Source organism: Protopterus annectens, chromosome 6.part0, assembly GCF_019279795.1.
Source record: "Protopterus annectens isolate FY-2018-M chromosome 6.part0, PAN1.0, whole genome shotgun sequence".
Taxonomy (NCBI): domain Eukaryota; kingdom Metazoa; phylum Chordata; order Ceratodontiformes; family Protopteridae; genus Protopterus; species Protopterus annectens.
Genome location: NC_056737.1, coordinates 1,832,610,350 through 1,832,637,373, shown reverse-complemented (window position 1 = coordinate 1,832,637,373; position 27,024 = coordinate 1,832,610,350). Strand labels below are relative to the sequence as shown.

The 27,024-nt window shown below is 44.7% G+C and overlaps 1 protein-coding gene across 1 annotated transcript in view; it reads right to left on the bottom strand.

Annotated features, from left to right (window-relative positions):
- OSGEPL1 (O-sialoglycoprotein endopeptidase like 1) overlaps positions 1–27,024 on the bottom strand; it is a 556,821-nt gene that overhangs the window by 106,468 nt on the left and 423,329 nt on the right. The window contains exons 5-6 of the mRNA XM_044075183.1: positions 26,267–26,415; positions 1,704–1,834 (exon numbers count right to left, since the gene is read on the bottom strand). Of these exons, the coding sequence (XP_043931118.1) occupies positions 1,704–1,834; positions 26,267–26,415 (280 nt within the window). The remainder of the gene's footprint in view (positions 1–1,703; positions 1,835–26,266; positions 26,416–27,024) is intronic.

The window sequence follows — 27,024 nt, the reverse complement described above, 5'->3', positions numbered from 1 at the left end:
CACACACACACACACACACACACACACACACACACACACACACACAGTTTAACCACCATGTTTAAAAAGAAGATAACTGGCATATCAAGAGAAAAGCCACTGCAGACTGAGAAAGGACATGTTCACTCCACAAAAACACTAACTGAAATTCAGAATTGAACCTCAGATCACAGATTTTAAAGCTGTGATGCAGAACCTGTTACCATTTTTTGCACAGCTTTTGACGTTTTGTTTCCTTAAAGAACAAAAAAATAAATAAATAATGTATTTATTTTATTTTATTTATTTATATTTGTTGACCGGGAGTGTCCGACTGGACGTAGGTCCATTTTCAGCGGAGGCCCGGTGAGAAAAGCTCCACAGTTAAAATAAACAGACAGTAGTTGCATTGGATTACATAGCGATTAACAATTTACATAGCAATTGCTTACAACATATTTACAGATGAAGAACATAGTACACCAGTAGACAACTAGAATCTTTATCTGTGAAGTACATAACAGACATTAACAAATGTTACAAGAAGAAGTTCCTGCTGTATAATAAGTACTAGCTTATGAGCATCTGAGCTTGGTATAATCAAGGTAGTTAGTGGAGTGGAAAGAAAGGTAGTGGTTGGATGGGGAGGGTGATATTAGAGTGGGAGTTGCAAGGGCATAGCCAGCATGTTTTTAGGTGCGCTTTTAGTAAAGTTTTGAAGTGGGTGCATGACGGTATGGAGGTAATTGTGGTTTTATTTATTTCGGTTTGAAGGCTGGGGAAGTCAGCTGGGCCTAAGAAGAGCCCATTTTCAGTGGAGGACGGGGAGAAAAGCTCCAGTAACAATGACAAACATATTAGCATATACAAAGCAAAGAAGTCATACAGCTTTATGCAGCATTTTAAAGTAAAACATTTCTATATTCTACAATAATAATAAAATCTAGCAACTGTATAGTCTGAGTGTCATTAATAGTGAATTACAACTGAAATTTTACATTCCCCAATAATAGTAGTAAAATATCTAGTAAAAGAGCAGTCTAAAGGTCATTAACAGTGAATTACATTTGAGGATGAAAAATTGTTGGAAATAAACTATAAACAAAATCTGAAGGTTAAGGAGGAGTAGGAGGGCAAATTATATGAGTGCAAAGATGATGCACAGAGTTAGAAAGTGGGTTTTGATATAGGAGGGCCCTATGTGGGGAAGGAGCAAGGGCCTTCCCACTTTGAAGACAGGTAGGAATGGAGGAGGGATTTAAAGTTGAATGGTTATGAGTATTTCTAAGGGAGGGAGGAAGAGAGTTTCATAGTTTAGTTAAGGAGCAGAATGGCAGAGAGTGTCCAGGTGGCTGTAAAGGTTTGTAGATTTTGAGCAGGTTCTGATTTTCTGACCTAAGTGAGTGATTAGGAATATAGGGGGTTAAGGAGGTGGACAGAGAGGGACAGGAGGATCGGTTAAATATGAGCTTGTGGGCAGTGGTGAGTTTAAGGAGGTTCAGACCGTTGGGGAGCTCGAGCCATTGCAGTGAGTGGAGGGAGATGCAGTGATGTGATAAGTTCCTAGAGTTATAAAATAAAAAATAAAATAAAACTGCTCACCATACTCCATTTGAGCACTTGTGGTGCAAACAACAACATTGTACAAAAAAATAGAATCAGGTTTCTGTATTGACATTAAATGATTATGCTGAATTATTTTCTGGCTGGATACATTTTCTCACCATGCTATCATTACACCATTATCAGTGCAGAGATGAGGAGGAGGACACAGCAGGGAAGACTTGGTGGCATTGGCTACAACCTGCAAAACTTTCCTGATATACTGATTGCTTGCAACTCCTCCAGATACCACCTGCAAATGACAAATCAAAGAAAAATTATATGCTATGTCCTAGTAATCAATCATCGGTATTAGATGTCTAGAATCTTTTTAACAGCATATTAAACAGAGCTATGTAAGAAAATGAACTTAACAGTAGAAGTTGGACTTTATTTCTGCTCTGCAGTCCTAACACGTGGTAAACACGGGCTTGCAAGCTGGCTTCTGATTTTTCTATCAGTAGGCACCACTTCCAGTTACTAACTGGCTGCCTAAGCTGCAAGTCAAATGTCTAGAGGCAGTGGCAGAAAAAATAAGGTATAGGTAAAGTTCCAATTTAGATATTTTGGACAGAAGTCTCCAAAGCCTACATATATTTGAACACTAATGTGTATTAAAAGTCATTGGTCGTGTTCTCGCTTTTTTTCTGTTTACTCTAAAACATTAGCTTAATCTGTCATTAGATTACTTTTGCTATATGTAAAAAGTACAGTTGTGTACACTTACCATAAATGTAGATGTTCGAGTGTATTCACTGTTGCAGTCATTACATTTGGGGTAATCTGCTGGCAGGTTGCCCTCAGTCGGCCTGAATATCAAAGTCTTAGGTCCTGCATCGGTTGCTGTCTCCTCTTCCATGACGTCAGGTCGTCAAGGGTATAAAACATATTCAGTTTTTCTTGCGCCAGATGTCAGGTGCCCCCCCAAATGGGGAGCAAAAAAAAATATATATATATATATATATATATATATATATATATAAAAACAGCACTATATGTAAATGCACTTTTAGCAACATAAACTTTACCTTCATCTAAAAGCAAATACACCACAAAGGCTGTAGAATATAGTGAAGGAAGGATAAGTTATAGAAAAGGGGGATGGCAGGTGAGAATACACTTGAACATCCACATTTATGGTAAGTGTTCTTTGTTCTTCATGTTTCACTGTTGCAGTCATTACATTTGGGCAGAGTCCCAAAGCTATGGATGGGAGGATGGAACTAAATAGCATTAGCAGCGGCTATGAGGCCCTGCAGAACTGCAGTGGCAAACCCTGCCCTGGATTTGGAGAAGAGAGGCAAATGATAATGCTTTGTGAAGGTATGAGCAGAGCTTCAAGTAGCAGCTTCTAGAATGTCTTTGGTTGGAACTCCTCTGAGAAAGGCTGCTGAGGTAGAGGCAGTCCTGGTGGAATGTGACCTGATTCCATTGGGTGCAGGTTTACCATGGTGCAAGTAGCAGAAATGAATGAAGTGGCTTATCCACTTAGAAATAGTCTGCTTTGATATAGTCTTCCCCTCTGATCCTGAAGCAAATGCCACCAGTAGTTGCTCAGACTTTCTTAGAGATATGGTCCTGTTTAAGTAGAATCTTAGTTGTCTGTGTACGCCCAATGAATGCAGAATCCGTTCCCCCTTGTTCTGCGGATTTGGGCAAAATGCTGGCAGGTGAATTGTTTGGTTAAGAGCCATACTGGATACCACCTTAGGCATAAAGGAAGGATTGGTCTTGAGGGACACTCTGGCCGGGTAAAATGTAGTAAAAGGCTCCACAGCCATGAGAGCCTGTAGCTCTGAAACCCTTCTTGCTGAAGTGATTGCAAAGAGGAAAGCTGTTTTCCAAGATAAAAATTTTAAATCCACAGTAGCTGCTGGTTCAAAAGGAGGCAGGGTGAGTTTTTCCAGCACAAAATAGAGGTCCCATGCAGGAGTTGGTGATCTTCTGGGAGGCCTTAAATTTTTGGCCCCTCTAAGATACTGTCTTAGCAGAGGATAAGAAAAGAGGGGAGGCTCCATGTTGTAATGTGCCGAGATGGCAGAGGCTTGGATTTTTATTGAAGAAAAAGATAGGCCCTTGTTAAGCATTTCAGTCAACTATTGTAAAATCTGAGGGATATTTGGTTTTGCTGTGTCCGTTCCTTGTGCTTGGTTCCAAGCATAGCATCTCTTCCATTTATCAGCATAAGATTTTCTAGTACTAGGCCTTCTGGCTTCCAAAATTACATCCATCACAGATTTACTGAGAAGTGTTGTTTGAATAATTAAATGATCAACCATGCTGCAAGGTTCAGAGCTTGGAGGTGAGTGTGTACAATTTGATTGTTCTGCTGAGACAGTAGATGAGGTATATGAGGCAAGTACCAAGGAGGGAGTTGAGACATATTCCTTAGAATTGGGTACCAGTGCTGGCGAGGCCAGTCCGGAGCAATCAGGATCATTTTTGGTTTTTCCTGTCTGACTTTTAGTAAGACCTTAGAGAGAAGAAGCAGAGGGGGAAAGGCACAGACTGATAGGTTTGTCCACCTGAAGGATAGGGCGTCCACTTTCCATGCTTGTCTGTGATAAGTCCTTGTGCAAAATTTGTCCAGTTGATAATTTTGGGGAGAAGCAAATAGATCTATGTCTGGGCTCCCCCACTTCTGTGTTACCATGCTGAAGATTTGTGGATCCAGTTTCCACTTGTGCGGGTCCATAAGATTTCTGCTTAGGTCGTCTGCCAGAGTGTTTTGTTATCCTGGCAGGAATTGAGCTTGAAAATGTACTTGGTAAGTCAAAGCTGTGTTCCACAATGCCATGGCTAGTCTGCAAAGGGGGTAGGAATATGTACCCCCCTGCTTGTTTATGTACCACATAACCGTGGTGTTGTCCGTCTTTATCAGTAGTTGTCCTGGATGAAGTAAGTCCTTGAAGGCTGTCAGAGCATTCTGAACAGCTAGCATCTCTTTCTGGTTGATATGCAGATACATTTGTTTTGGGCTCCATATGCCCTGAATGCATCTCCCCGCCAGGTGGGCCCATCTGTAGTTAAGGTTTGGGTGGCAGGGGGTAGAGTGAATGACAGTCCCTTGTTTTGGTGACATGTCTCTGCCCACCAAAGAAACTCCTGTTGTAGGCAGGGAATGAGAGGAATCATTGTTTTCAGACTGTGACAATGCTGACTCCATAAACCTTTTAGGTACCATTGAAGTTTCCTCATATACAGTCTTGCATATGGGATTAGTAGAATGCAGGATGCCATGAACCCTAAAGCCTGCAGAATATGTCTTGCAGATAACTGGGTTTTTGTTGCCATCTGTTTGAAGCATGTTGTCAGTTGCCTTTGTTTGTCTGGCGTAAGGTAAGCCATCTGGGCAGTTGTATTCAAGCTTGCACCCAGGAATGTAATTATTTGAGGGGGTACCAGTTGGGATTTATTTTCATTTATTGTGTACCCTAGGCATGTTAGAAGCCTTTTTACAAATGCCAGATGTTGAAGAAGAATGTCCTTGTTCTCTGCTTGAATGAGACAGTCGTCCAGGTAAGGATAAATTTGTAAGCTTCTTTGTCTGCAAAATGCAATTACTGGTGCCAGGCACTTTGTAAAGACCCTGGGTGCAGTAAATAAGCCAAAGCGCAGTGCAGAGAATTGGTAATGCAAAAAACCTGCCTTGAAGCGGAGGTATCTTCTGCATGATTCCCTTATTGGGATATGCAGGTATGCCTCTATTAAGTCTAGAGTCACTAACCAAGCGTTCCTGCCCAGCACAGGCAGTAGCTGTTGCAAAGTCAGCATTTTAAATTTTGGAATGTCTAGGTACGTGTTCAAAATTGATAAGTCCAGTATTGGACGCCAGGCATGGTCTTTTCTGCGTACCAGGAAAAGTCTTGAATAAAAAACGTGTCCTTTTTCCTGTTCTGGTACTGGCTGAATAGCCCCCATATCCATGAGGGACGTAACTTGTTTCTGAGCCTCTGCCCATTGATTTTGTGGCAGATCTGGCCAACCGTTTGGAATTGGCAAAGTATGGAAAGGAAATCTGTACCCCTGGGATACTATGTTTAATACCCATTTGTCCTGGGTAATTAACTGCCAATTTTGAGCATGAAGTGCTCATTTCTCCCCCAAGGGGGCTGCCAAAAGATAAGTGCTTGGTGAAGGTAGAGGGAAGTCATTGAGACTGCTTACTGTAGGGTTGTGCTTTGTTTCCTCCAGACTTGGAGGTGGAGGCACCCCATTGCATTGACCTGTAAGAACCCTGTGATTGGTATCTAGAGCCTTTTGAGCGCCTGGATTTGCCTTGAGAGGCTCTGTTGGACACAGGACAGGACTAATTTTTAGTAGGCCAGTGCCTACTGTACCTGGGTGGCTGCACTTGTAAGAAATTTTTACAGTTTGCATAGATTTAGCTTTGTCTTCCATTTTCTTTAAAACCTCTTCTGCCTTATTACCAAACAGAGTATCATGCTGTAAAGGGGCATCCAACAATTTAGCTTTAACATGATCAGGCAGATTTTGCTCCTTGAGCCAGGCATGCCTTCTAATCACAGATCCAGTAACTGCGGCCCTGCAAGAGGCCTCCAAGGAATCAAAACCACATTGCAAAGTATGCTTTCCAAGCTGTTCTGCTGCATGCACTAATTCCTGTAATTCTTTATTTTCCACACAATCAGAAATCAACATCATTTTCTGTTTCAATAAGCCCATAACATGCTGTTGATATTTAAGCATATGAAACTGGCAGTTTAAGGCCCTGACTGCCAAGGTTGCAGACGTATAAACCTTCTTTGCTCGTCTATCCAGCACCCTGGAATCTCTATCAGAGTGGGTAATTTTGGCTGTAGAGGCCTTTACACCTTTGGGACCCAGTGAGATAGTCTCAGGATCAACAGCAAGATTTTTGAATAAAAATTTGTGGGAGTCAGGAACCCTGTAATATCTGTCTGGCTTACTAGGAGCCGGAGGTAGGGAATCAGGAGCCATGCTCGATTCCAAAAACACATCATCAACAATGTCTAATACAGGAGGTATTGCCAAAGGCCTATGCTGAGGAAGAAGAAGGAAATCCCTAAGCCGCTTTTTTGATTCAGAGAAATCCTGACTCTCCCAATGAAAATGTTCCCTTAAAGTATGCAAGGTTTCTCCAAAAGAATACTCCTCCAAAGGAGATGCAGACAGGATGGATTCTTCTGCATCTGAATCCACATAGGGTGGAATAGAAAATTCCTGATCAGAAGAGGAATCAAAAGAAATGAAAACCTGACCTGAAGATTCATAATCAGTGTCTTGTCTAGGCCTCTTAGCGGGGTGGGGTGGGGGGTGGGTTGGGAACCCCTGATCAAGGTAATTAAGTCCTCAGCCATTTTGATCATCTGTTTTTTAGGCAAAGAGGCCTGAGCACGTGGTTCATGCGTCATTTTTTTAGACTTAGAAGATGTTTTTGATCTTGTTTTTGAAGCTGGCGTCGGTTTTATATAAAAATGTTGAGGCCTGAAAACACCCTGAGAAGCCAGTGTCTGCTCAGCGGCTCCAGACCCATCCAAGGGAGAGACATCCGCGGGTTCAATACTCTGAAAATCTCGCAGCATACCGGACTCTGCGTGGGTCTCAGTAGAGGCCTGCGACTCAAAAGTAGCAGGTATCAGGGGTTGCGAAAGCGCCTCACTGAGTACCGGCGAACTGGCGACTGGCTTAAGAGAAGCTTTGTTGTTGGTTTTGGACCTCGATGGTCTGTCTCTGTCTTTTTCTTTGCGTTTTTTGTGAACTCCAGTAGTCAGATTGCTAACCGACGACATTTCGGGGTAATTAAATCTGGATCCAAAATATTTTGAAGCAAAAATATACAGACGCTCAACAGTGCGTTGGTTAAATCTAGCACAAAACTGACAGCAAGACATGTTATGATCTGGGCCTAGGCAAGGAATACAGTACAAATGAAAATCCTTATGAGGTATTTGCTTCCCAAAAGTAATGCAATTATTAACTTTTACTGACATTGGTAAGAAGCAAGAAAAAGTTTCCCCAACGGGGTACTTAGCTTTAGTTGAAGACTTTGGTTCTGAAACTCGAATGTGAAAATTTCAGGAGTCGGCCGACCTGCACTTGCGAACTGTTTCTGCTTCGGGCACCACGCGGCAAGAAAGACTGAATAAAATGGCTTTGGCTGCATGTTTTATACCCCTGACGATCTGACATCATGGAAGATGAGACAGCAACCGACGCAGGACCCAAGACTTTGATATTCAGGCTGACTGAGGGCAACCTGCCAGCAGATTACCCCATATGTAATGACTGCAACAGTGAAACACGAAGAACATCTTTGATCTTTTCTCATCGGGCCTCCGCTGAAAAAGAGCTGCTGCCCAGTTGGACTAACTTAGTTAATAAATGTTAAATAAATAAAATAAAATAAAATAAAGTAAATCAGCACATTTGCAGGACAGACATAGCATCCAAATTCCTATGCTAGTTCATAAATGCAGCATATAAATACAGGCCACTCCCTGCTGACATCATTGGAAGCAACAGAAAAAAAAAACTTTCCTGGAAAAGACAATTGTGCACCGCAAGCAGCCACCAAATGCACAGTGGTTCCCAACTACCTTATTTGCTACTCTGACTTTTTTCTGTCTTATGGCTTATGATCTGTTTAGGATCCATACAATCACAACCACATATCTCAACAGTCACACAACAATCATGGAGTCATTCAACTGGAATATGGCATAAGGACAAAAATGACAAATTCTAACTTAAAAAACTCCAATACAGCAACATTAAACAAAACAACTCATAACTACCTTATTTGCTACTATAACCTTTTTCTATCTTATTGCTTATTATCTACCCAGGATCCATATAATTCGACCACATATCTCACCAGTCACACAATAATCCCTGAGTCATTCAACTTCAACATGGCATCAGGGCAAAAATGACATAAATCCTAACTTAAAACCCCATACATAGCAACATTAAACAAAATAACTCCAACCAACCAATAATAATAGGAGGATAAAGGGAGGGAGGGGAAACTACTACTGTTAAGACAACATGGAAGTAAAAAAAAAAAGTTATCTACTCACAATAAAGTTACATCTGTGTTGCCCACTTTCATCCTTCTTCAACTGATGGGTCTTAGATCTGACTCAGATCTGACATGGCTGCTTTTTCCAGATCCTCAGATCCAAACTCTAGAGCACCTCCCTTTACCCATAATAACCAGCCAGCCTAACATACCTCAGATTAAGTTTGCTGCCCACAGGAGTCAATGGACAATATTTTAAGATAATGCAAGAAGGCACAGAATAAGAAAAGGAGGTGGAGCTCAAACAAGGAATAACAAATCCCAAGGTGTTAGTCCTAGGCCTCTCCAGGAGCAAAGGGAAGTGGGTTAGGAGGGCAGGAAGTTGAGGAAGAATGAAAATGGACAACACAGACATAACATTATGGTGAGTACATACATTTTTTTATCTGATGTTGTCATTTTCATTCATTCCTCAACTGATGGGACAGATACCCCAGGTAGATGAACCTTGGGTGGTCCTCATGGAATGATATTCTGGAGTACTGCCAAAAGCAGTTCTGTTCCTAGAAACCAAATCCAATTTGTAAGTAAGTAATAAAGGCATGAACACTGGACCAAGAGGCAGCTGCACAAATGTCATATATGAAAGCTCTTGACCAAAAAGCTGAGGATACAGCCATAAACTTTGTGGAAAGAGCTCTTGGAGTCTTCTGCAAGGACAATCCTCTTTTATTACAGACACAGGAGATACAATCAGTTAACCATTTGGCCGCAGTAACTTTAGAAACTGGCATGCCCAATTTTCTAGGTGAGAAAAATATAAATAACTGGTTAGTCTTCCTGAAATCCTCGGTTCTACTGAGATAAAACTGAAGTTTGTCTATGTACATCCAAAAGATGGAGCGTGTACACTCCCATGTTTGAAAAACTTGGAAAGAAAGTCAGGAGGTTAATGAATTGGTTGATATTAGATTCAGCAGCTACCTTAGACAAAAAGATGGGTTGGTCTGTACAGAAACCCTATCTTTGTGGAAAACTAGGTAAGGAGGTTTAGACGATAAATCCTGGAGTTCAGATACTTGTCTAGCTGATATAATAGTGAGTAGAAAAATAGTTTCCAGGACAAAAACTTGAGATCTGACCTGGCTGCTGGTTCAAAGGTGTCTTGGGTCACAGCTTGAAGCAAAACAGATTAATCCCAAGGAATAGGATCCTTTATTGGAGGTCTAAATAAGAAAAAGTTCCTTTGAGAAAAGCACTGATAATTTAAAAGAAGCTAAGGCAGAATTATTTTCACCCACAAGGAAGTTTGATATGGCAGCCAACTGGACCTTTAATAGTAGAAAAGTTAGCACCTTCATTGAAAATTAAAGTTAAAAAATTAAATACAGCTGGTACAGGGACAGAAAAAAAGGATCCAGATCCCACTTAATGGCCCAGAACACAAATCTCTTCCATTTTCTTTTGTAAATCTTTCTAGTAGAAGCTTTTTTGAGAAGATAACAGAATAAGATTAACCAGGCAGGAGAACCTGGAACGTCTAGTAATCAGTGGAACTGGAGAAACCATGCAGTTAGTATGAGGCTGGTTAAGTCCGGATTTGTCATACCTGCTGGGTAAGACAGATCTGCATTGAGATCCAGTATCCAGGCAGATGTAAAATATGAGGCCAGAGGAAGGGAACCAATTTGACTAGGCCAAAAAGGTGCAATGATGATAACTGTGCTCTTCAACTAGTATGCCCTTCTGTAGACATTTGGGGATGAGAGGTAATGGGGTGTAAGCACAGAGAAGACCAGAGGACCAATCATGGACTAGGGCATCTATTGGTGATTCCCCCTTTGGAGGAATCATAGCAAAGTACCTGCTGCACTTGTTGTTGAGGGGAGTGGCAAAAAGGTCACAGGACACTGACCCCATTGACTGAAAATCTTCTCCAACACCTTGACAATGAGAAACCACTCATGAGGCATTAGAATGGACCTGCTTAGTTTGTCTGCAATCACACTAGTTTTCCCTGTTATGTGCATTGCTATTAGAAAGCAGAAGAAGACATCACCTATTGCCACACTCTCATATCTTGACATAGTGGGTTTCCCCGTTTGTTGATGTACCAGAGTACAGACAAATTGTCCATCTGAACAGCAATTATCCCAGATTGAACAGCGTCTTGAAGGGCATACAATGCTAGGGGGACTGCTCTCATTTCCAGGACACGGATATGTGTCTTGGCCTCTTCTGTGGGCCACATACCTTTGACCATACTTCCCAAGTAGTGCCCCACTCCCACTTCAGCTGGGAGGCATCCATGGTCACCACGGCTGTGGGTAAGGAAAGAATAAATGGACAGCCTTGAGAAACTTTGTCTTACTGAAGCCACCAAAGAAGATATTTTTTGGTATTTTTTTGCAAGACTGAGTGATCTTGACAGGGGAGGATAAAGGCTGCTGAAGAATAGACCACTGTACCAATAGAGTCCATTACAGAATCTGCATATGAAACCTTGCTAAAGGAACTAGGGTGATAGCTGCTGCCATGGACCCCAAGGCTTGTGAGATTAGTTGTGCTGGCAGAGGCATGTGTGAGATCACTTTTGTGACCTGGGGTCTGAGTGTCTGAATACATGTAGGTGGAAGAGAAGCTATCTGTATGACCATGTTTAGATGAGCACCTATGAACTCCAGATTCTGTATGGGAGTGAGTTTAGACTTGCTCCAATTGACTGTGATGCCTAGATGAAGACACAACTGGAGCAAGTAGTCCCTTACCTGTCGAAGTATATGCCTTTATGGAGTAATAAGGAGCTAGCCGTCAAGGTATGGAAACACTACTGGCAGTCTCAGGTGAGCTGCTACCACCACCGTGCATTTGGTTAACACCCTGTCGGTTGTGGTGAGGGCAAAGGGCAGTGCTCTGAACTGGCAATGACTGACTACCAGCTGGAAATGCAGATATCTTCCCGACTGCCACTTCACTTTGAAGTGATAGTATGCATCCTGAAGATCTATCCAGCACATCCAATCGTCTTATGCAGTAGAGGCAGAATGGACTGATCCATGACCATCGGGAACCTTGAATACTTCACACATTGGTTTAATCTGCTGAGACCTAGGATGAGTTTCAGCCCCCTGTCTTCTTTGGCACTAAGAAAAATCTTGAGTAGGTTCCGGATCCTGTCTGGTCTGGGGGGACCTTCTGTACAACCCTTTTTCTGAGCAGCTTTTTTATTTCTAATTCTACCATCTCCCTTTGACTGGGTGGAAAAACAGGGATTCTTTTCATTCTTGCAGGGGGAATTTGGGAACATAGTATGATATAACCTCTGGATGTAATTTTCTGCATCCAGGAATCTTTTGTGATGTATGCCCAGACTTTGTGATGCAGGAGTGCTGGTGGGGTTAATCCCTGAAGGAATCCCAGAAACCCTAGTTCTGTGGGGCCACCTCTGCTGAGGAGATAGCGTCTTCCATTACAGCTCTCCCCTGCCTCTGGAAGAGCTATCACTTCATGAGTCTTACAAAGGACCCTGGGATTTACAGAACCACATCTTTCAACCTGCTTGTTGATTCTGGGGAAAAAGGTCTTTAAGGGGTAGAAAAACATATTCCAATAGCAGAAAAGGTCCCTCCTTCCTGTTCACATCTTGACAGCATTTATTTTACTTTCAGGCCAAATAAGAAGCTTCATCAAGCACAGCATTGATGAATAAAGACTTGAAGGGCTACACAAATTCACATAGATGCATCCAGGCATGTCTCCTAATAGTTATGCCTGACCCTGCAACCCATGAGGCACCTTCTGCTACATGGGACATCAACCTCATGAGCATATTAGTTACACATTGAAGGGTGCCCAGTTGCAAACAGACTCTATTCTGGTCCTCCGCATACAGGGACCCAGAAAGAGATTTGGAGAGCTCATTAGTCAAATCACTTTGTAGTCTCATGAAATGTGCCAAGTAATTCAATGACAGCAGAGCAAAGGTCGCTGAAGCATAAACATGCTTACTGAATCTGATTCCCTGTTAGGGGGATGAATAGAAGAGTTTTGCTCTGCAAGCTCTTTTTTCATGGCTCAGCCACAACTATGGCATCAACTGAGACCCCCCCTTGTTCCAGTGTGTCCTGTCCTTGGGGGGGGCTAGAAATTTATCTGAACTCTTAAAGATGGGCTCCACAGTATCTGGTTCCTTCCATGCCTAGTGATAATTAGAAGTTATGTACTCACCATAACGTTCCATCTGAGTAGGTGTATTCATTTGTCTGCAACCTGTGGGTTATGGATCCGATATCGGATCCGAACCGGCATGGTTTTCCAGCTATGGATCCGAGCTCTCAGCTCCTCCCCTCACCCATAATGCCCTGCTCTCCCTACATGACCTCAGATCGAGTTTGCCAACAATAGAAATACCCTAAAAAGGGTAACACATAATATGCAGGAAACTGACAAGGCCAGGGGGATAGGAGGGCGGGATGGTTGCAGACAAATGAATACACCTACTCAGATGGAACGTTATGGTGAGTACATAACTTCTAAATCTGAAGTAGGAGATTCATTTGCCTGCAACCTGTGGGACAGAGTCCCCAGCTACCTGAATCTTGGGCGGCCATCATGGAAGGATATTCCGGAGCACCGTGGAGCCAAAGGATGCTCTACCTCTAGATGTAATATCCAACTTGTAGTGGGAGATAAAGGTATGAGATGAAGCCCAAGTGGCTGCTGAACAAATATCATCCAGAGGAATCCTAGCTTTAAAGGCCGCTGAAGTAGAAACTGACCGGGTTGAATGGGCATGTACTCCCTCCGGTGCGGGCCTTCCAGAAGCTTGATAAGCCAATAAGATGCACTGCGAAATCCAGCGTGATAAGGAGACTTTGGAAATTGGTTTACTCAAATTGAATTTAGCAAAGGAAATAAACAACTGGTCAGATTGCCTATGACCAGCTGTCCTGTTCAGGTAAAATCTAAGTTGCCTGTGAACATCTAAGGAATGTAGCTTGTATTCACCTTTGTTTTGGTACTTAGGAAAGAAAACAGGGAGGTTAATGGATTGATTAATATTTGCTTCAGAAGCTACCTTAGGAAGAAAGGACGGGTTGGTCCTGAGGTATACACGGTCCGGATGAAAGACCAAGTAGGGAGGCTTGACGGATAAGGCTTGAAGTTCTGAAACTCTCTTGGCCGAGGTAATGGCTACTAAAAAGGCCGTCTTGAAAGATAAAAATTTCAGATCTACCGTAGCCGCAGGTTCGAAAGGGGGAGCGGTCAAGGCCTGAAGGACCAGAGAAAGGTCCCAAGGAGGAACCACTTGCTTTACAGGGGGTCTGAGGAAAAAAGTACCTTTTAGGAAAATCTTACACAATTTGGCAGACATCAGTGGGCTGGAGTCTTGACCAATATGATAGTGAGAAATTGCCGCAAGTTGCACTTTGACCATGGAACTGCTGGCACCATCATTAAAAAGAGTGGTTAGAAAGTCAAGTACCAGAGGAAGGGGAACTGTGAAGGGGTCTAGACCTTGCCGCCCCAAATGGAGAATCGCTTCCACTTACTGCGTAAACTTTCCTGGTAGATGGTTTATGAGCCGCCACCAGGATGGCCTTAACTGGAGACGAAATACCGAGTCCTGATCAGGAGTGGAACTGGAGCAGCCAAGCAGTCAGCTTCAGGTTGTCCAGATTCGGGTTGATAGGTGGGATGGGTGAGATATCAGATCCGAATGGGATCTAGAATCCAAGGAGGATTCACTGAGTGAGACCTTAGGAAAGGGAACCAGATCTGTCGAGGCCAAAATGGGGCAATGAGAATCATTCTGCACCCCAACCGAGAGGCTTTCTGAAGAACTTGGAGCATCAGAGGCAAAGGGGGGTAAGCATAAAGAAGACCGGGTGGCCAAGCATGCACCAGAGCGTCTCTTGGGGTATCTCCGGGAGGAGGTATTAGAGCGAAAAAACTGTCGCACTTGGTGTTTGAGGGAGACACAAAAAGATCGCAACAAGGAGTTCCCCACCATGCGAAGATGCGTTTCGCTACCTGAGCATTGAGAGACCACTCGTAAGGGGAGAGAATGGTGCGACTGAGTTTGTACGCAAGGATGTTGGACCGACCCGGAATATGCGTTGCTATGAGAAAGCGGTTGGTGGAGATTGCCCATTCCCACACTCCCATGGCTTCTCGACAAAGAGGGTAAGACCTGGTTCCTCCCTGTTTGTTGATATACCAGACGACAGACATGTTGTCCGACTGAATCGCAATAGTTCCCAAGGAAAGAAAGGCCTGAAGTGCTTGTAACGCTAAGAGCACTGCTCTCATCTCTAGAACGTTGATATGCGGTAAGGTCTCTGAATCGTTCCACGTGCCTTGGACCGTCCGGCCTGCAAAATGCCCCCCCCACCCGAGGCGGGAGGCATCCGTGGTCACCGTGGCGAGAGGGGGAGAAGCACAAAAGGGGCGGCCTCCGTGGAGATCTGAAGAGTGGAGCCACCACAGGAGGGACCGCTTGCAAGCCTTGCTGATCGCAATGGGATGATGCATAGGAAGAGCAAGATACGACCACTGAACTAGGAGTGTCCATTGAAGGATGCGCATATTGAACATGGCGAGAGGAAGAAGAGCTATCGCTGCTGCCATGGACCCTAGAGCCCTCAGGACCAACTCCGCCGGAACTGAGCTGGAGTGGAGAATGGCCCGCACCTGGAGCTGCAGATTCTGAATTCTGTCCGCAGTAAGGAAGGCTCTTAACCGTCTTGTGTCTAACCTGGCACCTATAAAATCTATGAACTGCGTGGGTGCTAGGTTGGATTTTTCTGTATTTATTGTGATGCCCAGATGTGGAGCTAGATGGAGAAAGGAATCTCGCGCCAATAATAGTAGATGCCTTGTTGGAGCGGTGAGAAGCCAGTCGTCCAGGTTAAGGGAAGACCTGCACCCCCTGAAGCCTCAGGTGGGCCGCTACCACTGCTAATACCTTGGTGAACACCCTGGGGGCTGTGGTGAGACCAAAGGGAAGGACCCGGAATTGGTAGTGACTGGCTCCCAGCCGGAAGCGGAGAAACCTCCTGGAGCGCCTGTCCATTAGTATATGGTAGTACGCATCCTTGAGGTCTATGGAGCACATCCAGTGATTTTCTCCCAGAAGGGGGAGAATAGACTGCAACGTAACCATTCGGAACTTCTCCTTGGGAACTGCCAGGTTCAAGAGTGAAAGGTCTAAAATTGGTCTTAGATTCCCCCGTCTTTTTTGGCACTAAAAAGAACCTGGAGTAGAACCCTGATCCGATCTGGTCTGGGGGGACGGGCTGGATGGCTCTTTTCTTTAGCAGATGGCCAATTTCTGCCAAAGCGGCCTCCCACTGACCGGGTGGAACGTCGGGGAGGGACTTCAATTTTGGCATGTGGTGAAATGGTATACGGTATCCTCTGGATATGATTCGGAGGACCCAGCGGTCTGATGTTATGGACTCCCATGCCGCTAGGTGCTCCGAAAAACGTCCCTTGACTGCCTCCAGAGTGGAACAGCCAGGCAACCCTTCAGGGCTGCTGCGCGGGCCGTTCAGAGAAGGGTTCTCTGGACCCGAAGTTCCTGGGAGCCCCTCTGCCCCTGGGGTGGCGTCCTCCCTGTCCTCCTCTGCCACGGAAGGACTGGTTGTCCGGAGCGGGTTGGGATTGCTGCGACTTCCGGAACCACATCTTCTTCTGGCCCTTTTGGTTCCTAGAATAGGGCCTCTGGGGCACACAGAAGCGGATTCCGACGGCAGGCAGCATCTTCCCATCCTTTTCTCTCTGGGTCAAGGTATCACGAACAGTTTTGCCAAAAAGGGCAGAACCATCGAAGGGAGCGTTCGCAAAAGACGCCTTGAAGGGCTCCGTGAAATCGCAATGATGGAGCCAGGCCTGACGTCTAGTAACTAGGCCTGCCCCTGCGGCTCTAGAGGCACCTTCCGTAGCATGGGACAGTAACCGCATAGAGGTATTAGTCATGGACCTGAGAGTGGCCATACGGGTGGAGTGCAACAATTTGTCCTCCTCCGACATGGACTCTGGGGGGGATGCAGCGTATTCCTTAATAAGATCGCGCTGCATCCTAATCACATGTGCCAGGTAGTTCAGCGCCCTTACTGAAAAGGTCGCTGAACTAAACATCCGCTTCCCCAAGCGGTCCATCATCCGAGACTCCTTGCTCGGGGGATGGACTGAGGGACTTTCCTGAGCAAGTTCCCTCTTGGTGGCTGCCGCCGTCAACATGGCATCTACCGGAGGCCCCTTACTCCAATGGGCACGGTCAGCCGGGGGACTAAGTATACGGTCAGGCCTTTTTGGAGTTGGCTCCACGATGTCCGGTTCCTTCCACGCCCTGGTGGTAATCAGGTCCACCAGGGGGTCGGCAGGAGGGGACACCCAAGAGGTAGACGGGCCCGCTTCAAATGCCTCCAAGAACACGGACTCGTCCGAGGAAGACTTGGGGGCAGACCACCCCCCCCCTTATGCGAAGCATTTCCATGATGTCTCCAAAGGAGGCATCCTCGGGGGGTGATCTTGGGGAGCCTTCCTCTTCCTCCAAGTCCGTGTCTTCAGTGAGAGACTCGGGGGAGTCTATGTGCCTCCTCTTGCACATATGCTTGCGGGGGGCATCCTCCAGGGGCTGTCAGAGGACTCCTCGCAAACTGTGACCTGTTCCAAAGGAACAACTTGGGGCAAAGGAGCGGGCTGTCCCAATGGCCGGATGGTGGAAGCCTGGCCCAGTGCAGATGGAGCGCGGGACGGAGCCGAAGCAAGTGCCGGGGGTCCGGAAACCCTCAACAGGGCCCTCTCCACTACATCAAAAGCCGAGGGGGAGCCGACCTCGACCAAAGGATCCGATAATCGGCTTCCCCTAGGATCCGAAGAGTGGATCGGAGCCGGCACCGAAGCACTCGGATCCGAGGGGGCAGTGCGCTCCGACACGGACGGCGCCGAAGGAGCACTGATCCCCCCGGATCCAAAGCTCGGATCCAGGCTCTGAGAGGTCAGATCCGAAGCACTCGAGGGCAGGGTCGGATCCGAAGTACCGAGTACTATCAGCGCCGACCCACCCCCGGCTCGGCTGCTCGGCTCCAACTGCTCCAACCCGGTAGCGGGTCGGAGAAGGAGCTATAGGTTTAAAGAAAGGGGTCGAGCTCCCCCCCCAGAGGGGGGGGAGGCAAGAGCACTCCCATCTGCATCTGGGCCTGGATGAACCTTCTCATCATCCGGTCCAGATCAGCATCAGACAAACTGTAAGTAGATCTCGATGAGGCTACCGAGGTAGGCCTTGAGTGCCTCCTGGATAGCCTCGACGGAGATCGGGTCTCCTCCTCCTCAGGTCCCGGTGAAAAGCACACAGGAGACCGGAGCCGAGGAGGGGGAGAACCAGCAGACAAGGAGGCCGGAGGAGAAGCCCGCTTGGCAGGCGGGGCCGAAACAGAGGTCTCGGCCCACCGCTTATGGTGCTTCTCCCTCCGGTCCTTCTTTCTAGCTTCCCTCTCCTCCAAACTACTACAGGGAGGTTGAGTCCCAGGAGGAGGAGGGGGAGCCGGAGAGGAGGGAACCATATACACGGTACCCCCCGAAGGAGCGGTGGCCGGAGCCGAGTCCGTGGGCAAAAGTCCCGCCAGGACCAGCTTCGACCTCCGCTCCTTCAATGCCCTCGGGTTGAACCCTGCACAAATGGAACATCCAGAAGTGAGGTGTTCAACCCCAAGGCATCGAACGCACCGAGTGTGGCCATCAGCAGGGGAAAGCTTATGGCCACACTTGGAGCACTTCGAAAAAATAGCCTTAGGTTGTTCAGACATCCTAAGAACACTAGCTTTACTTAAACTAATCTAAAAAAGTAAAAGCAAACTAGGCACACAAACACAGGCCCAAACACACACTACGCACCAGCGAGGGGAGGGAAACTAAAAGTTATAAAGGTTAATAAAACTAAACCACTTTAGCTACAAAAAGGGAAACCTAAACTTTCACACAAAACTGTCGAAAAAACTTTAAATTTAGCACTAGAAATAGCTGAATAAAACACTTAGCTGTAGAGCTCTAAGAAACCAATCTGGTCACCAGCGCGGCAAACTAGATCTGGGGTCATGTAGGGAGAGCAGGGCATTATGGGTGAGGGGAGGAGCTGAGAGCTCGGATCCATAGCTGGAAAACCATGCCGGTTCGGATCCGATATCGGATCCATAACCCACAGGTTGCAGACAAATGAATCTCCTACTTCAGATACAAGGTTTACAAGTTCATCAGCTGGGGGGGGTAACCCAAGACATAGCCAAGCCACTTGAAAGCCTCCAGGACCTCTTGGGAAGGGGTATCAAAAGACCAACAACCTTTTTGTTTAAGGATTTCAGGAATGTCTCCAAAGGAGACGTCTTCAAGTGGAGATCTGAGGGACCCTTCCCATTCATCGAAATCAGTGTCCTCCATGAGATATTCTGGCAGGGAATCTAAGTGCCTCCTTTTACACATTCGCGTCTGAGGGACTTCATCAGTGTGATGGCCTGGAAAGGTATCAGAAGTGTTAGGAGAGTCCTGAGGGACTGACTGGAGACTTTAACGGGACGGTTGTCCCTGTGAAATGGAAGATCAAGGCTCAGAGCAAAGACCAAAAGCTGGTAGAGTTATCCGATCTGAAGGGGGCAGGGATGTCCTTTCTCTAAGTAAAGAGAAAGCCCTCTCCACAATCTTGAAGGCAGACTGCCATGGTGAGACTGAAGCTGGAGGTAACAGAGCTGACATTTCCTGTACTGCCAGCCCCTGAAACCCTGTAAGCAATCCACCTGAGGATGGAGTCAGACCAGAGCAAAAGCTCAGAGGGGCAGGGACGATGTGATAACTTCTGAGTTGATTCTGGTCTTCTGGATCTGGCACTGATACTTCTGCTCCAAGGGTCCTCTGGCTCAGAAAGACTCAGAGCCTGCTGGCTCAGTTAAGGAGCAAAAACTGAAGAACGAACTGTGTTCAGATCCAATGTGGATACCCAGAGGGATGTGGGATTTGCAGGTTCAGAAACAGCAAGTCAGATCAGAGAAAGAGAAACTAAAGGAGGACTAATCATAGCAGGTTCATAGATCTCATGGGAGAAGGAGCCAAAATTACCACAATCTGAACCTGAGCTCTGAGGAATTTCCCCATCATCCAATCCACTTCAGCCTCAGACAAACTCCTGGAAGACCAGAGAGAGCAGCTAGTGGATGGTGGCCTTGACTGCTTACGAGGAGACTCCTAGAAAAATTGAGAAGCGAGCCAAGAAGGTATCAGATCCAATAAATGAAGGGGTGATTGTATCAGAGGCGATTTTGGTTTTGGAGCAGAAGGATCCAAAGTTGTCGCATCAAACGTTTGACATCTTGGAAGGTGGTCCTGAGGAAGGAATTGAAGACACTGTAGGATCCAGAGATCACTTTCTAGACTTTTTGTCCTTGGGAGCCAAATCAGCCTTTCCTTTGTCAGATTTTTTTGAGGAGGTTTGAGCCCCAGCTGGAGTAGAGGAAAAAGACCCTTCAAAACAAGTTTGCTATGTCTATCCATGAGTGCCCTGGAGTTGATAGAGGCACAAATCGAACAATCTGCATCCAAATGAGCAATGTCCAAACAAGAGATGCATTCCCTGTGGGCATCTAAATTAGGTATTTTGTGCCCACAGGAGATGCATTTTTTGAAGCCAGTTGGTTTATCAGCCATCCTAGTGAAATGTCTAAAAGAGAAAGCCCAAAAAGAAATACTACAATTACAGAAAAAGAAATTATGTACAACACACTTTTTTTTTGTTTTTGCCTCTTTTGATTTCCCCATTTGCTGCCATTACCACTGTCTTATCTGTACTCAGATTTATTCCATGTGCCTTTAGTTTTGCATTCCATTCCCCTATCATTTGCTGAAGTTGTTGCTCACAGTCTGCCTGTAATGCCACGCCATCTGTATACAGCAACTTTGTTGATCGGTCTCCTCTGACCTGTTTGCTAATATTGTCCATCACCATTATGAACAGTACTGGAAATGCCTCGGTGAGACCAAACACTGTTTGTACTTGAGTCATTGGATCCTTAACATAGCTTGCACTAAATGTACCAATATTTCTGAAATTTCGAACAACAGGACTGCCCAAATCAGTTTTCTTACTGAATAAGCCTTTACTGTATCTTGAAAAGTTTTACCTGAAAAATCATAACAGAAGGCAACACAGTTAGTAGTCAAGCTGAAAATGTTTGCCCTCTGCCAAATACATACGTACATATGTTTTTTTTTTTTTTTTATTTACTTCTTCACTGAGGTTCTGACAGTTAGCACAGAGGGACTAAGACCCTGACTTCTTAATCAACTGCTTCTTCTGCCAAAGGTACAGGTTTCAAATCTTCCACTTTCATCTGTCTACTGTATGACACTGAGCAGGTTACTTGACAGACAGTGCTTTGAAGCAATTGGGAATTTGGGTTGTGTGGTAATAGTCTTCTAGACTGCATGCTTAGTAATCACTAGTACATTTAATTTGCTTAGATCCAAAAAGAATTGCTGGTCCCCGGTTTTCTTTGGCACTAAAAAGAAGCAAGAGTAAATTCTGAATCCTCACTGTTTAGTCGGGACCTCTTGAATGACTCTTTTTTGCAGTCGGTTTAGAATTTCTACTACTGCGAACTCCCTCTGACCGGGTGGGACATTGGGGAGTCTCTTTGGCCTCTCTGGAGGAGGAAGGAAAAAGGGAATAAAATAACCTCTGGATATTATCCTTAGCACCCACTTGTTTTGCGTTATATTGGTCCAGGCAGTAGGGTGCAGAGAAAAGCGATCCCCGACTGCCTCCAGAAATGAGCAGTTGGGTAGCACTTCAGGAGTGTTGATAGGGTCTATCAGAGAAAGGTTCCCTGAAGTCCTGATTCTTTGGACCCCCTCTGCCCCTAAGGCAGCATCTCCCATTGAAACTTTCTCTAGAGGAAGGATCCCCACATTGATTTTGAGAAGACCCCTGAGATTTTCAGAAGCAGGTTTTCTTTCCACTGTGCTTGTTTCTAGAAAACATGCACTGAGGAGTTAAGAACCTCACCCCAATGGCAGATAAGGTCTTCCCTTATTGCTCACTATGGGTTAAGGTCTCTTTGACGGATGGACTGGGATCATTTGATCTATCAAATGAGGCTTTGACAAAGGAAACTTTAAAAGGTTCTGTGAAATCACATAGTCTCATCTAGGCATGTCTCAAAATAGCAATGCCTGAGCTGACTGCCCATGAGGCGCCATCCATGGAATGGGAAATTAGCCTCATGGAAGAACTGGACAAAGACAAAAGAGTTGTCAGTCGGGGGGGAGGGGACCTTCTTGAAGTCCTCCACTGACAAGATCTCTGCCAGAGAGACTGACAGTTCCATCACCAGTTCCCAGTTCCCTCTGCAATTGAGTAGAGTGTGCCAGGTAGTTTAACGCTCTCAGAGAGAAAGTGGACAAGGGATAAACGTGCTTATCAAACCTGTCCATCGCTCTGGACTCCCTGTTCGGCAGATGGACAGTGGAGCTCTGTTTGACTAGCTCCTTTCTGGTAGCTGCTACCACAAACATGGCATCCACTGGAATTTCCTTTGTCCAGTTTGGTCTGTCCTTTGGGGGAGATACAGATTTGTCCGGGCACTTGGGAATCAGTTTGATAGAGTCTGGTTCCTCCCAGGCCTGGCTGGACACCAAAGCCATGAGCTCGTCCTCTGGGGGAACCACCCAGGACGTAGATGGGCCTGTCCCAAAAGCCTCCAAAAAACACAGACTCCTCCAAGGATGGTGGTTGGGCTGACCAACCAGCTCTTTACCTCAAAATCTTTAAAATGTCTCCAAAGGAGACGTCTTCCAGTGGTGATATGAGGAATCCTTCGCCTTCATCATAGTCCATGTCCTCGGTGACAGATTCCAAGGGGGAGTTAATATGCCTCCTTTTACACATCCTCTTATGAGGGATCTTCTCTGTGGGATGTTTGGGGAGGTCTTGGAAGAGGAGGGGATTCCCTCTGGTGGAAGTGTTTAGAGGCTAGTCTGGATGGGCCAACTCTGGACAGGTATGGCAGGGTGAAGTCTCTGATCCAAGGGAAGTCGATGTGAGGGGTCACAGCTCAAAGAGACCAGATCCCTATGGCTAGAAAAGGCCCCTTCTACAACCTGGAACTCCAAGGTGCCTGATGAATCCCTCCCTAGTTCCACGAGAGTTGAAACTACTGAAGAAGAGAAGGCCGGGATCCCCGAGCCCTGGATTCCAGTTAGAATAGGACCTGAACTATCCAGTGTCAAAGAGCCAAGGGGAAGAGATGGCTCAGACATAGTTGAAGCCAAACCCCTCCCTCCGATCAGATGGGGACATCCTAGATCAGAGACCCACTGTGATCCGAAGACAACAGAGACAAGGAAGTCAAGGCAATGGTCGGAGTGGAGGAAGGAAAGCTCCTCACACTTAACTCTGGATCTCTTGGTTGGCTATGATCCTGAGACTCTGATACCAAGGGAAGGATCAGAGAAGGAGATTGAGCTTGGAAGGAAACACTCACAGAATCCAGAGGGGATGGTGCAGAGAAGACCCCCAGCTGGATCTGAGTCTTGAGAATCTTCCTAATCATCCTGTCCACATCGGCCTCCAAAAGGCTTCCAGAAGACCTGGATGAAACCAATGATGGAGGCCTGGTGTGCCTAGCAGGAATCTGCTGTAGCCCAAAGAAAGAGGCTGACTCAACGCCCAGCACCAGAGTGGGACTGCTAGCTGTAGGATCCGTAGACCTAGGATCCAAGATGGCAGGAGCAGCTTCCAGAGAACTTGAAATTAAGTAAGAACCAGATGGATCGAAGAGTGCTTTGGATCCGCCAGAGCAGACGTGGGCCTGGGATCCAAACTTGTCAGATCCGAAGGCCTCAGAACCTTGGAGGGTGGCTCTGAAGATGCCTTTGAGGACTTATGAGGGTGCTTCTTGGAGTCAGAGGACCCTGACACATTCTCTAAGGGGATTTGAGCCCCAGGAGAGGAACTAGAAGCAGGCAAAATGCCGTTTAAAATCAACTTATTTCTGAGGTCAGCTACAGCCCTAGGAATGAAGCTCTCACAAACAGAGCAGGCCGACTGCAGATGCTCCGGATCCAGACAATAATCACACAAGGAATGGGCATCAGAATGCGGGAAAGTACAACCGCAATCTGAGCACCTTTTAAAGCCGGAGGATTTCATAGTATCAGTATCACACAAAACCACAAGATAAGACAGCACAGCAAGAAAAAACAACTGCCAATCCATAAGAAGCCAAACACCAATGGCATAAAACAAATAACTACTTGACTAACTAAATATCAAACTAAACTACTACTTTTTTATTTATATTTTTGTTATGGCAACAAGAGAAAGAAAGGGAAAAAACAACTGACTAATGGCTACCACTAGAAATTGCAGCAAAGGCAAGAAACAAACTGCTGTTCAAAGAGAAAGGTAGGATACACACCCACACAATAGCGGAAGGGGAGGAAATACAAGGTAGAATAATATAGAATAAAAAAAGTACTTATCTAAGAAAAATACCAATATTTCTATGAAAACTTGCTCGAGATGCAGCGACCAAATCTGACACTGCTGGCAGTGAATGAAGTCTGAGGAAGCGAATGAAGTCTGAGGAAGTTAGTTAGGGGACGGTGCACTGTGGGAAGTTGGAGGAGCTCAAGACATGGATCCTAGTCTGAAGAAATGCAGCCGAGTCGGATCTGTAACCCATTCATGATAAGGAATGAAAGAAACAACATCAGATCATATTAATTTGTTTGTCCTGGACACATTCCCCTCTTTCTTCTTCCTCCTTGGATGGGTATACCCATCTTCCCCTGCCAGCACCTCAGACACCCAAGCTGGTAACCAAACCCAGGTCACTTGGCCACAGTCAGGACTTTATCCCTCTAAGCCCTGCACTGGCTAATTTGAATATTTTCAAAGTTCAAAAGTATATTGTTTTTCTCAAGTTCATAGACTTGTTAACCATGATACAATATTAAATGCCGTTAGAGTTAGATAAAATCATGTCTACATTAGAACTTTTTATTTTGTGCTCAAGACTGAATATAAAAATACAACTTAACAGTATATGATGAAGCTAGCCATTGTGTTTACTTAAACACATTTGATGAAATTAACCAGTGATTTTTATATAAAAATTTTATTTATTTATCATATTGGTAATATAAACTTATATTTTAACAAAAATGAAAAGACACCTGATCACAATAACACATTCCCATTGTCATATATATGCATTTTTCATACAGTTTCCATCATAGCTCTATTCTTTTATTATTGTGCATCAGAACATACTGAAACTTTCCATTTCAACCAAACTACTTATTTTTATCATCTATTTGAGCATTAGTTTACATATACTTCTCCCAAGTGCACCATTTAATCTTATGAAAATTACTTCATCTTTTAATGATCCCAAATATATAATTTACGTGATATTTCTTGCTCTTTGCACTCTACTGTTCCCAGCTGTAATTTTTGCTTATCTTCTCATTTTATTGGAAAATTGTGCAATCTTAACTATTAAATCATGGACACATTTCAATTCTTCCTTAAAATAATTCCTTTCCTTAATCATGATTTTGTTCAGGCCATTACTGGATCAAACTAGTGGGAAAAATACTCTTAAAATGCAATACAGAGCATTTAGAACCCTGTGATTTCTGGGGTCATAGTGGCCCCTACACCACCAGTTTAATTAATTTGTTTCTCCAACAGTTATTTACAGTACACTTTTGGTAACACTCACTGTGATGTCATATGTTTGGCCATACTCCTGTATCCTACTTCGGAGTTGTGAAAAGGTGACAACCTTAGTGGTAACTGCATAGCCTCTGTGTCCAGAGACAGCAAATGCTCTGGTTCTATTTCACATTCCAAATACATGCTAGTGCATGCACATGTGTGTGTCTGCATGTTCATCCAGTGACAGACTGGTGTCCTGTCAGTGATTACGCTCAGTGAGTACCAGGATATGCTCCATCGATACCACAACTCTAAAATAAAGAAAGTGGGTATTACAAAATCAATAAAAAGTTATCCTTCCATATTTATTATTTCCTGCCACCTACTCATCTTACTTATCTAGTTAGCGCTACAAAGGATTACAATTATTTTTTTCATACATACATTAATACAATATCTACATCAGGCAGTTTTTTTTTTGGGGGGGGGTGACAAAGACTCGTTTCCTTAAAAGCAGCAAAGTTTTTGATGAGCAAGGCTGCAAATGTTTTCACATTTTTAAGCAAGTCAAAACTAGAGCTCAGAGAATTAATATAACAGCAAGACTATAATTTGAGGAAATTTGAAAATACACAAGAGATAGCTCTTTGGAAACATCCTGTGAAAATTGATAGCACACTGGGTATTTTATTTTTGGAGCTCAAATAAAAACTTTTTTCTTTTTTAAATTTCATGAGGAACAATGTCAGCTTGTATTTATACTGGTGTAGCATTCAAGACACCAGAGTATTACTGGCACTGACCGTAGAAATTGTTCATATACCAAAATTCAAGTTCACTAAACCAAATAATAATTTTTATTTATTTAATTATCTAGTAACTCCTGTGATCCTATGTACATTATGGATCTGCCCAACTTCTAAAATGTTTACAAACAGAAGTACAAAACAACTTTAGTCACTTACCAAAGCTGAATCCTTATCAGGCAACAAGCCAGACATTTTACAGAACATAATGGCACGGTGTGTACGTTTTGCAACGTGAACAGCAATTGTATGTTGTGCAGATGCAGCAATATCTGCAGCACATGATAAAATCTGTCCATTCTGAATACCTGAAAAGATATAACACCTGATTAATACCAAAACATAACTCAAAATAAAAATAAAAGTTCATATTTACCATAATGCCAAACCTGTAGAAGGAGGTCCATCCTCCAACACTGCAAGCATTATTACCATTCAGCAAGCAAAACATTCCAAATCTGTCAAACACTCTTCACAACCCATCTAGAACTGCAATGACAAACTTCTCCAGTCAGACCTCTGATAAGACAGGCAACAGAAATTTAGAACAGAAAGGAGAAAGAGACACATGAGACAAATATGACAGAGGTGGGGGAGGTAGGTGGGTATAATAGGGAGGATGGACCTGCCTGGTAAGTACATTCACTTTCCTATCTGAGAGAAAGAGGTTCATTCCCCATGACACAGCAGGAGACTGCCCCATGCAAATCCCGCTGGACAATTCTCACTATAAGAACATACCCTTAATAATAGATACCCCACAGAAGGACAAAGATCTGGATATCACATCCAGATTACAGTACCTTGCAAAAGTGTTTGAAGCAGACTAAACAGTTGTAAGTATGAATATAATCTAGGTTGTGTTTTTGGCAACTGCTACTTGCTGAACGAGCCTTTGGTACTGTAGCCATAGGTTT